Source organism: Pseudopipra pipra, chromosome 2, assembly GCF_036250125.1.
Source record: "Pseudopipra pipra isolate bDixPip1 chromosome 2, bDixPip1.hap1, whole genome shotgun sequence".
NCBI classification, from domain to species: Eukaryota; Metazoa; Chordata; class Aves; order Passeriformes; family Pipridae; genus Pseudopipra; species Pseudopipra pipra.
The window spans coordinates 22151201-22163721 of NC_087550.1; the positions used below are offsets into that span (position 1 = coordinate 22151201).

Below are 12521 nucleotides of genomic sequence, written 5' to 3' on the forward strand. Positions count from 1 at the left end.
TGTATTCAAAGCTTGGAGAGAACAAACCCAGGAAGATGCAATCCAAACAGGATGTGGAAGCATTCATTTTGCAAAACCAGACCTGCAGATGGGACAGCTATAACCAAAGCCCTGTGCAATCAGAAAAACCTCACTTCCTCAAGGCTGAATAGACAAATTTATGCAACTCAGAGCATGTATAAGAATCTTGTGTTCATCACAGATGCTTAAAATATCACTTCTTAATGACACCCACCTACTACTTTGGGATGCACTCAGTCTGAGTGCAAAGGGAGTCTTCATGATCTCTAAGCCAGTCTTTCAGTCTTCTTTCCCACCTACCAATAGATACAATTAGTCGTTGTGACTTCAGATTAGGTTACATGTCTTCATGTGTCTGCAGAGCTCAGCGGTACAAAGGCCTTGACCAAAAACCTGAGCTTTCTTAAAAAGTAAATATTCCAATTGTGACTTAAACTCTTACAAAAATGGCTAGCCCTGTGATGCTTTGCAGGGAAAGGCCCAAAACACTAGCTCCAGGATACCCTGGCACATTAGCCATTTTGGAGAGCAGCTAGGAGGTCTCTCTGATAGCACAGCAAGTCAAGGAAGATCCGTAACCAATGCTGTAAATGCTTGTGATACATTCCTGCTCTCCTTCAGTCTCTGGGCTCATGTTAAGCTTCACTCCTCTTCCTAAAATAGGATAAATTATTCCAGCCTGGAATCAGGCAAGAGGTACCCAGGAAGAATCAGTTCAAAGCCAGAGGCAGACTGACATAAGGTAAAGATGGGAATGCAGATGGGAGCCCTGAGGCTTCTGAAGTTGATGCTACTTTCCAGGAGGGCATACAGAATCTTTGACAAAATCTTGTTAACTTCCTGAAAATGACCAGAAATTGCAGTTAAGAAAGTGTCTTGTCAGGTGATACTAAAATATCAGAGTGTCAGGTAGCAGAGGAAACTACAAAAAAAACCCCACCCTATATAGGCTAGAGGAGCTTTGGTAGCCAGCTAAGAAAAAAACAAAAAGCATTTTAGCAACTGGAAATCAGATGCAAATGTACTCTCAGTCTTCTCCCAGAGGTCACCAGCACCTTCTCTCCAGAGGATGAAAGCAGCAGACTCCTCCAGTATTATGCCTCTGTGGGCCTGGTAACAAACAATGCAGTATCTTTTACTATCTGCTTTACCAAATTACTGTAATTTGGGATCACTGAATCCAAGTCCAGTGACCTCACATCCAGGATTTATTTAGGCAGCAAAAGTTTCATTGTTGACACGTTCAAGTTCAGTAGCTCTGGAGCCTCAGACAAGGAGTGGCAGATAAAAGGGTTTTTTTCCAAACTGTAACCTTGCCAACACGCCTCAATCACATCAGATTCAAAGCAGAGTTTGGTCTCGAGGGTTCTGTCAGTATTTAGTCTCCTGATGGAGACTGTCAGTCACCACTAATAACAGCAATTTTCAACACACATGCACCTACCCATCAAGAATCAAAGCGAGCCTACAAGCTCCAGCTCCACATGACACTGAACAGCCATCATATGACAGCAACCTTCTGGCAATAACAAGTCACATTTAAAGCAAGCCACTTGCCAGCAAAAGGAACTTCCACTACTGCTCTGATTTTTGTTCTAATCTCCACACAAAGACACATTTCCTGAGGCTGAAGTCCCTTTTCCTATCAAAGGACTGCCCATAACCTGCAAAGGGTGGCTTGAAGAAAGAGCTCTAAGAAGGTCACATCAAAATAGGAACCAGTTCATGTAAATGTGCCCCTACAAAGCACATACACACACATGGTTAAAGTAAACAGGGGAGCATTGGCAGGGTGTCAAGGGCTGGCAGACCTCTGCACCACCTACTCAGAAACAAAAGAAACATCAGGAGAACCTACTGAATTCCTGCCTGTAAAAATTAATTCTTGGATAGTTGACTCTCAGCTGCTCCCAGGGCTACACACAGCTTTGAGAGGAAGAAAAATATGATGTTTCTGTATCAGTCACATTTCTGGTGCAGCTAGCACAGACTCCATCCATTTTAAACCAGGGAAAGCAACTCACTGACACAGGTATGGTGTTTGGCATCCACACAGACGCAGGCAAGAAGCTGTAACACTTCTGGAGGTAAATTACAAATTGTACACCAAGATATTTACAGTCTAAAGCAGTGGTGACAACTCACAGGTGCAGTCACACTACAGCTGTGGTCATTAGAGCACAGTTATCTTAACATTTCCTATCTTCTAGATCCCCTGCCTGTGCCCAGAGGGCTGACATGGAACAAGACAGAAGTCCTGAACCCATAGAGACTTTGGGCTTTATGAATCACTAGCATCAGCTCAAAAAAAATGGGCTGCACTAGAGGGAAGAATCTACCTCCACAGACACCTCTTCAGGCAAAAATTACTATTTCTCCCAACTAAGAGGCCTTGGCACTGTCTAGAACACTTTTTCACTAGACTTGCAGAGGCTGATGTGGAAATTAAAAACTGAAAGGACAGAGTCAGATGATTGACCCTAAATAACATCTAAGCAATTCAGTCATGCCTTTCCCATTGCTGGCTTAGACAGCAGGATATTATAACTGGTATTGATCGGTCCGTTTGCTACCCTAGCTGATAATGGTCTGGATCTGAATGAAAGTTTTTATTTTTATTACATGACTCAGACTATCTGAGCAGATAATCAATTATGTTAAAATCTTATGCATTAAAGAATTACATAGAAAAAAATCTTATTTCTCTTGAAACACATTATGTACTTCATTGTCAACACTCTTAGCAAGGCTCACTAGGTTATAGGGAGAATCCACATTAAAACAACTGTGAAGGTATTACCAGAAGATGAGTACTTGGAAGCTCAAAAAATAATCTTTATATTCCTTTATATCTTCCACTGAACTATTCTCTACGTGATATAATGTTAAAATGTCATGCTGCTAAGTAGTTCTAGGAATGAACATTTTTGGCCTCGCATATAGAAGTTTTTCAGTGTTAGAGATTCACAGGAGGTCTATACAAACAAAAATCTTACAGGAACAGTGCTCTTTGGCTCATACTGTTATCACTATTTAACTGATGTGATTAACTGAGGCAGAAACATATTGAACTTTTTGTCCAAGGTCACACAGTGAGGTCAGGAATGGAGCTAAAGCAGACTCCAGCTCTTTCAGTTCACTGCTTCGTTTTAAATCATCTAATCTCCCTTTCAGCTCTTTGATGCAAAAGTAAAAAAGACTGGTAATACACTGTTATCCATAAAATGCAAATCCCCAATGTAAAAAGAATGCAAGTCAGGATTTAAAGCAAGTGTATGAAAACCCCTTTTCAGCCCACTGGATGCAGAAATATTGCAGCACATCCCATCACTTTAATAATATCTCACACTTTAATAATATCTCACAACAGAAGGTACTTGAGTCACGTTTAATGTACTGCCAATCCCAACTAAAAGCTCTTAAGAATACTAAAAGTTATGCAATCAGTCAGGAATATGTAGCTGATGAAGACTCCTGAAATTGCATGTTCTAACCAACTTTTTAATTTGTGTATGAAGAAAGCTCAAAAGAAAAAATAAATGCAATATACCTAATTTCTACAGCATTTTACAATGGTCTTACAAATACTAAGTAACCATCTCAATGATTCCATCTCGACAAAAATTTTACCAGCAGCTATTTCAAGGCAGAAACTGCATGAAGATGATGTGAAAACTGAAGCTCTAGCTTCAGACCAAAGTGTTAACAAAAATCCTCCCAGTGCTCCAGAGGCCAAAAATATACAAACATTATGAAATGAAATATCAATGCAAGCTCAAGCAGTGACACGATTTCCTGGCCACCATCACCCTGTTCCAAGGTTTTGCATTACAGACTTTGCATCCTGGTCCATATTAAAGAAAGTCAAATCAATGCAGATCAAATCAAATGCACGTTGCTTTTTTTTTTTTACTGCACTTAAAGAAAACCACTTTCTTGATAATGCACACTGTGCTACACTTACCCCTACTCCTCCAAGCACTTCCTTTCTTTACAATGAAGAAGAAATACAGCTTCATTTCTGTCAAATTTTTATTGCAGTTACTCACTCTCATTTCTAAGTGATACTGCATACTGAAAATTCAAACAATTTGTGTTCTGTAGTAATCCTATTTAATTAACTTTTTAAGTCCCCTTCTCAGCTTTCTAGAGCAGTTACTTCTTTACCACAGGTGCAATTTTTTTCTCTTGATGTCAGAACTGCACCAGTAGAAACAGAGTGAAATACACCCAGCACAAGACTCGTAATTTAACATCACACATAACAAGATTCAATAGTGTATTTTTAAAAAGGGTTTAAATGATTCAGACACACCATGAAAAGCAGTGGAACTCACACTCATTTCAGCAATCCCATTCCTATTTTAAATTTAAATATGTAAATAGAAGTTCTCAGCTGCTCACAGGATGTCAATATCAAACCTCATAGCTTCAGATGCACAGCAGAGCCTATGGGTGCCTCCCCTCCTTGAAAAGCTACAGCCTTGTGTAAAATTCAGAGATCTTTTTTTTTAAACAGCACTTATTAACCTTGCAAAGAAACCTTTTCAAGATGGGCATCAGTATGATTGCTGGCCTTTTATAGGGGTGCTGCAACAATAACTGAAGAGTAAATACCGGTTTATTATAGTAAATGTGAGAGAGCCTTCCATGCCTAAGGCCCACATATTAGCCACAGAAGTTCAGGACAGAGAGAACAAGGCACAGAGAGACACCAAGAGCAAGTCACACAGGCAGTCTGGGACCTGGCTGTGAGAACAGCTAAGCCAGAGGCTGCACTCAAAGACAAGAACAAGCATCACAACTAATCTGAAAGACTACAGGAAGGTCTCAGAAGAGACCACCAATGACACAAAAGAAGGAGCTGCACTCCAGAAGCCTAAGACAAGTACAACTGAAGATGCTGACAGTTCAACAGGAGCGCAGTGAGACAGTCAACCCCTCAGCAGGAAAGCGCCAATGTAGCAGAAGAACGCAAGCAGAAGCGAGATCTGCAGAAAAGCACATATCCTAGTGCATATACTGCCTACCAGGGACAAATGTTCCACAAGCCTGCAATCTGTGACACAGCCCTTCAATCAGGTCACAGTTATTTGGAGAGTGAGCACACCCAGCACAGCTCCTTAGAGAGACATACCTTTATCCCACTGCCTGCTTTCCTGATCTGATAAGGCCATTCCTACACTACTACAAAGAGGCTCAAACCAGATTTTTGGTTATTTGTCCTCTCTACTACCACAGAGGAGGTTTTAATATAGTATTTATAAGCTGGTTTATAATGAAGGATATTTTTGGCAGAGAGCTTTACTGACCTGCAGTGCTAAAAAAATATTACCCTGTTATAGAAAATAGCCCAAAGTTCCATTTCATTTTTAGCATTGTACACTTGGTATAAATGGCTATCTTATTAAAACATAATCCTCAAAATAGAAGAATTCTAACTCTTTCTTCAGCCATATACACCCTGCAAAACCAAAAACAGACTGAAAGGGCTGCTAACATTCATACCTAGTTTAGATATCTGACTTGCCATAAAGTAATTATTATATTTGTTATGTATCTATGATATAATTAACAGCACATGTGATTTGGAGAGATTAATTATATAAGTCAAGTTCCAACACCTTTGCTCACTTCAAACATCACCTTGCCTTGAGAGTAATGTCACTGACAGTGTTGTCAATGGCACTACTTGCCAAATAGGGTACTCTTTAACAGAAGCCAAGTGAGTCAAACAGGTACATTTTTGTAGTGAACTACACCCGTGTTTATAAACAGACTGCACACACATCAGGATCCAGCATATATAAACAATCAAACAAGTTACAGAGAGATTGAGGTCTCTCAATGATAATGCACTATTTGCATGACACTTAGATGTAGTTTAACCACTAGAATATCAAGTCCACTTTATCTTCATGGTCTGTATATAACCTTGCTGGATAATGAAGCTGCTGATATGGCTTCTGCTGTTGGTATTTGAGACAAATACTGTAACAACAAAGCGCAGTTGTAAGCTTCTGTGACAATTCCAGTTGGGAATGACAAAAGTCACTGAGACACCCTAGCCCCTTCTTCCTCAAGGACGAGCTTCAACTTCCCTATCTGAAGAGATAGATAAATTTCAGGCAACGATCAGCCTTGAAAGCAGTTGTACTTACTGTACATATGGTTTATGTGCTTGGAGAATCAACTAATTTGCAGTTCTTACATAAAATAGTAGATAGAAATATATAACACAGCTGCCTGTCTTCCAAAGATGCCACTAACGTAACTGCTATGAAACCAGTGTCCAAAACTCGTTTTCACTTCCCAAGTCACAGTTAGCCATTAAAAGGGAAACACAAGCAGCATCAGTAGGTCACTAAAAAGAGATCTGGGAGACAGGAAATTATGTCCCTCTGCTGTTTTCCTCTGCTGCCCAGAGGAGCCATCAGGTTATACATCCCTCAGATTCCTCAGCTCATCAACGGTTCCATACACACATGCTGTATGGCTATGACAGCTTTCCATGTGAGTAGTAAGGAAAAATAGTGTAATTCCCCTTGTATAGGTACACTTGTCTTTCATAACCAAAATAACGCATCAGGCATTAAACAAGCAGACACATGAAAAGGATATAATAGGCCCAAATAAAATGACTGCATCTTTGAAAGTTTTAAAGACCAGAAACCTTAAACATGGAATTTGAAACAAAACTGAAACCACCACATTGTGTACATTACTACTAGCATCCTGCAGTTAAAAGATAAATGGCTTATGCTCTGCTTACAAGACACTAAACCAGCAGAGAAACATTTGAATGTTACCAAATAGAAGAGGGAAAAAAAGGGCTGGATAATGCCTTTAACTTGTGCTTTCTGTAATGGAAACTCTGGATCTGAAGAAAAATATATGCTGAATAACTTGTTCTCCCTTCAAACACTTATCTGTGTGATTTTTTTTCCGTGAAAACTGGTAAATCCCCTCAGTCTACAACTAAAACATCATAACCAGAAAAACACACAAAACTTGACCTCATTGGTTTCATCTTGATATTTCACCTCATGGTTCTTGTGTGATATAGTAGCCTGTTCAACAAAAATCTACAAACTTTTTGAGACAGCACTTATGCTTGTCTCCAAACTGCACACAGTATCACACATATCCAACTACTCACCTCAAGAAATGAAAAATAAAAGCTAGAAGCAAACAGGTATAAGAACTTTGAAACCCTTTTTTTGTTTGCTTCCTTCAGAAAATGAAAGGAACCAATTCTCCTTTCAGAGTTTCATCCCAGGAGAATGCCATAGACTGCAGTGGACTAACATTTGATTACGCTGGCATCTACAAGCAATAATTGTTTGTTCCAGGGCTCTGACGCCTTGTGTTAGAGTGTTTGTGAATATTTAACAGAGATTTTTGCTTAGCTAGCTTTCCTTTCCCCTAAATATCATCACAGTATTTTATCATCTGGTTTAGGTGAGATCAGAAGTGTTGCTAAAAGATTTTCAAATTGGTCCACTAAGAGTAATGTTTGACCTCCATAATAAGATAATACTCACGTTTCTAATGAATGCAGCAAGTATGTCACAGCCATACCATACTCTGACATTTTAATTCACATAGCATAACATTTTTAAGCTTTCTTTATCACTCAAGAAAGTACTTACAGGATCAGAAGGACCACAGAAGTCTCTGAACACTTTTGGAGGCTCGGATGGTGTAATCTCCATTGCTATGCAAGGCCCTGAACACAACTCTGAAACCATCTCCTGGAAGAGAAGAAAGACAGAAACAAAGCTGAGCTTCTTTGGGCATTAGCAAGGGTTGGATATAACAGTATTCACAATACTTTGATCTGGACCTGGATTTCATGGCAGTGCCCCATAACTTGTCAAACTACACTGAATCAATGGAATGCACTTTGCTGGGTTTTAAGCCTGAAAAATCACACTATATTTAGCCAGTTCCACAGGCAGCAATGTACTTTGCAGTGCTCCCTACAGGAAGCACAGTACATACCCTATATTTGTTTCCAAATATACACCCGTCCAATGGCTTTAAGCCACTAAAATGTCTCCCGGACTTTTGGTTCTCACAGTCTTTTTCTCACCTATTACTACAGAAGCCAAAACACAAGCCAACAGAACCTGTGCCTGTGGCATATTTTGCTAGGGAAAGGGTCCTTGGTCTGGCAGCATTCTTGGGGTGTACTATTACCACAGTCTTGGCTACACTGAAATAATCTGTTTCCCTGGAGCCTTGTGGAGAGTAAAGAGACATCATGAGTTCCGCGTGGGTGATGAAGATGGGTCTTACTTTTCATAAGCTTAAATTAACTCTGGGCATTAGTGCCAATTTGGAGTTTGTTAATTAGAGGTATAGGTTTCACAAGCAGAAAGAATCTATTTTGATGTTCTAGTCTGACTTCCTTTTTTAAATCATGCCCTTATAATTGCATACTTGTCTAGAAATCTGGGCAGACAAGTTTTAAACAAATTAGGACAACTAAAGGAATCAAAACCAATGAGGAAAGAGGAAAGGAGAAAACACAAAAGAAAATAAGGGAGGATGGGTAAGGACAAGCAAGGTATTGCAGTCATGTCCACCAGCCACAGGCACGTCAAGGATAAGCCATGGCAAAGAATAATAGCATACAGAGTGGACAGAAGAGCAGTAGGAAAAAAAAGACTAAGACCTTCTCTGCCTTTTTTTGTGACAGAAACTAAATACACAAACACTCCGAGTCAAGCAACACTGTTCCAAAAAGTTTCTATGCCTATAACAGATTCCATGCTGAGAACATGTGTCTAATCTTCCCACGCTGAATTTTAGTCAAGTGCCTCTATCATCAGCCTGAGCCTAGGAAATCTAGGTAGAAATATTCCAGCAAGGTCATGAAAAGAGTGCAGACTAGTTTCATGCTCTACAACATGAATAAAGATTTTAATTCGAAAACCTGTTATCACCAATAGATCCTCTGTTAAGAACAGGTCAAAGAGCAACAAATTTCATTCTGTTAAGAAACAGTAAATTGTCGCAAAGTCATTACTCAGCACAATTTCACTGAATTCCATCATTTAAATAACTGGACAGTGGAGAAAAAACAGGCTTTTAACTTTAGTTGAATCAATTCTGCAACTCCTGTCTGCAAACTGTGGTTATTCTTTCTCCTTTTTCTGTTGTTTCTGTATCAGCACTGACATCCCACCAGCAACAGCGAACGTGACCAAAGTTACCAGCACAAAGGCAGGTGGTATTATGTACTATGTCAGACAGACCTGGTCTAGCTTACACAGCCTCATGAAGTTCAGAGTTGAATTTAAATAGCAGACACTGCTTCTCTGGTAAGGCTCCCAGTTACAGCTAAATCAAATTTTCTTTAGCAAATAGTTTATTTGTCATACAGCATGGCCTGTGATCAGGCAAAACCATTCCCGGAGATGAATCAGGCTCAAGCATTTGTGATTAACAAAGTGGATTCTGAGCTGACCTAAAATAATCTCACTTCTTTTTACCCCATTTTTTATTCTGATTACAGCAGGAAATACAAAGCAAAACAGCACAATAAGTAATCAATAGTATGCAAAATCCCATGCAGGGGAGACCAACAAAGCAAACATTTTGGGTAGTTGTACAGCTTTCTCTTTTCACAAAGAAATACTTTAAATACAATGTCAAGCCTTTATCTATCTGACTGACAAGAGGTAACTAGAGGAAATGGGAGTAGAGTTTTTTAAAAGGATTTCTGGATGCCAGTATCTTCTGTGCTGAGTTATTTTGGAATGATTAATAAAATTTAGATCAAAACAGATGGTTCTGAGTCACATATATAAGGTCATATTCTTTCTTCAATATCCTATTTTGCAACATACTTCTTCCTATTTGGCCTGCACTGGCAATATCCGTTGCTGTTCCCATGTGTGCCTTCTCTAGAAGTTCTCTTCAGCTGAGTCAATTCAGCACATACAGCTTGCAGGATGGAGCCCTAGCTTCTCACTTTTCTTGAAATCCCCTAAAACATATCTTATTTATTGACTTACCCTGTCTAAATGTCACTTTCCCTTCTGAGTAACTCTCCAATTAAATTATATAACTAACATTTGCAACATGTTAGAGGGTCAGAGATTGTATAAAAGAGCTGCAGAAAATGGTAGAGAATTTCCAACTTGTTTCAAAGCAGAGACTTTCGCAGTAGCATAAGACTCTTCAGGCCCTGAAATAATTTCAGACATTTCCATATTTTAATTCTGCCACATATCTACAAGTATGCCTGTGCAATCTCCCTCTGGTCTTTGTCAAAAATAATAAGAGGAGACCTTAAGGGTATTCCCCAATCTGAGAGTGAACTCACAGTACTCCTAACCCACTTGAAGACAAATCTACAAACTCTGTTGAAGTAAGTTAGACTGAACAATCATAAAGGAGGGGGAAAAAAAGAAAAATTTCATTATCAGAGTAATATCAGTAATTGTCTGGAGTAACATTAGTAAATATGTAGAAAATCTTTAATAATTTAACCATTTAAAAATTGAGGATAATTTGCATAGTACATAGCATGGTAGTAGTAAAGTAAAAATTCCTATGAGTAAAATGAACCGAAATCCTCTGACAGAAAGTGATACAGAAATACAAGCTCATCTCCCTGTATTCCCATTGTTCTATTTGCAGTCAGAAAATTTTATGTGACCGTGTAACAAGGCATAACACTATAGAGAGTCTTAGATGTCCACTGGGATTACAGCATATCTTAAACTTCTTAAGTTTTCTGAAGATCTACGAAAGTCAGAACAATAAATCAAAGAATAGGTCAAAGTGTCATTAGGAAAGCCTCAAATACAGCAGCCTCACTGTAAATAAAATAATAAATATATATTCTGGTCCACACCACGACTGCAATATCAAATCAAAGAAAGATGCAGATGTGACAGATTTTACAAACTCCTTGGCTGAACAATTTTCATGAAAGGCTCTCCTTTGTGATGACATACATAGCCCCATTTTCAAGATTCATTAATTTATTTGAGAACAAACTAGAACTAATAAATACCTTGTTCATAAAATAAGTCAAATCACAATCCCAAGCAACAAAAAATGTGATCATTTCCTCATTTAAGCATACTCTGTTTTCAAACAGATTCTTCTTAAACTTACCAGGTATTCAGGGACAACACCTTTGTAAATCTCATAAAATTCTTCCGCATTTGGACGCTCCATGTTGAACTAAGAAAACCAAAATTTTAGCCAGGCTGTATTAAACAACAACAACAACAACAAGAGACAGACACCCCTTATTAACCAGCAAATATTCAGAATTCTCTTTTAATTTTTACTAGGTAAAAGGAATGGCTTTACTGCTGCAATATGGAGTTTGTCAAAAACTTAGCCAATGATGCCACAGATAACATAGCACACAATATCTTCTTCCATCTGAAATGTAAGTAGACAGCTTAGTGTAGGCTTATCCCACTAAGACATGCAACATCTTTTTGTTGGCTAGTAAAGGAAAGGGGTTATTCTTCATTTGTGATGGGGATTTGAGTGATAGGACAATTTCAGATCCTGAAATTTTTGCAAAAATTGAAAGGCAGGACTTACTGGACTACTCTTGGGAACAATCTCTGTGCCAAATTCCTTTAACTGCTGAGGGTGTTCAGGGTGTCAAAATCCTTACAGTATCTTTAAAAGCATTCCCATAATCCATACTAAAAATATATTTTAAAAAATTAAGGAAGGATATTAACAATAGTTTCATTAATTTTAGCTAATATATTTTGTAAAAGTATCTCAAATTGCTCCAGAAGAGACAGATATCCTTATCCCTCCATCTAACTATAGGGACTCAGATGGAGAGAGGTAAAGTGTCTTGGCTCAAGGTCACCGAGCAAATACCAACAGACCAGCTGATCAACTAAATAATAAAACACAAATATCACAAGGACAGTGCTGATCCCAAAACACTGCTAGTCTGCACAAGGGTTTTATACTGCAGGAAGACACCTGTGCAGTGCATAGAACACTTCTCTAACTTCTGTCTATCATAAAAACAAACACAAAAGGAAACCTACCATCTGCAAAGCTGAGATCTGAAATCCTCCCTTGAGGATGGCTTTTATAATCTTTCCAGCAAGCCCTGAAGAAAGATGGAAAATACAGTATTCAATTTTAAAAGCAGAATTTACAACTAAAAGGTATATACTGCTTATTTTCAAACTGAAAAACCAGTGTTGGTGTAGTGCTGTGAAAGGAAGCAGAGAGCAGAGCTGAATTCACATACCCTATGTTCTGTATGAAGTGACATGCTCATCATTTCAAACAACTAAATTCCATGCAGCTGTTGAAAAGAATTTTTACCAAAACAAGGAAATTATTGAAGCCTTTGCTTGTCTCAGATCAACTGCAAAATACCCAGTTGCTGCAAGATCAAGATTCTTATTTTTAATGAAGATCCATTGGTAATACCAATGCTTAATCAGTAATCAAGTCAGAGCATAGGCTGTCTTTTTTTTATACAGTGT

General features: G+C 38.6%; 1 protein-coding gene across 4 annotated transcripts in view; it reads right to left on the reverse strand.

Moving 5' to 3' along the window:
- The window catches only part of NME7 (NME/NM23 family member 7), a 90715-nt gene that overhangs the window by 27364 nt on the left and 50830 nt on the right, over positions 1–12521 (reverse strand). For all 4 annotated transcript variants that reach the window (XM_064644343.1, XM_064644344.1, XM_064644345.1 and 1 more), the window contains 3 exons: positions 12072–12136; positions 11158–11226; positions 7674–7775 (listed from right to left, as the gene is read on the reverse strand). In XM_064644343.1, coding sequence (XP_064500413.1) covers positions 7674–7775; positions 11158–11226; positions 12072–12136 — 236 coding nt within the window. The remainder of the gene's footprint in view (positions 1–7673; positions 7776–11157; positions 11227–12071; positions 12137–12521) is intronic.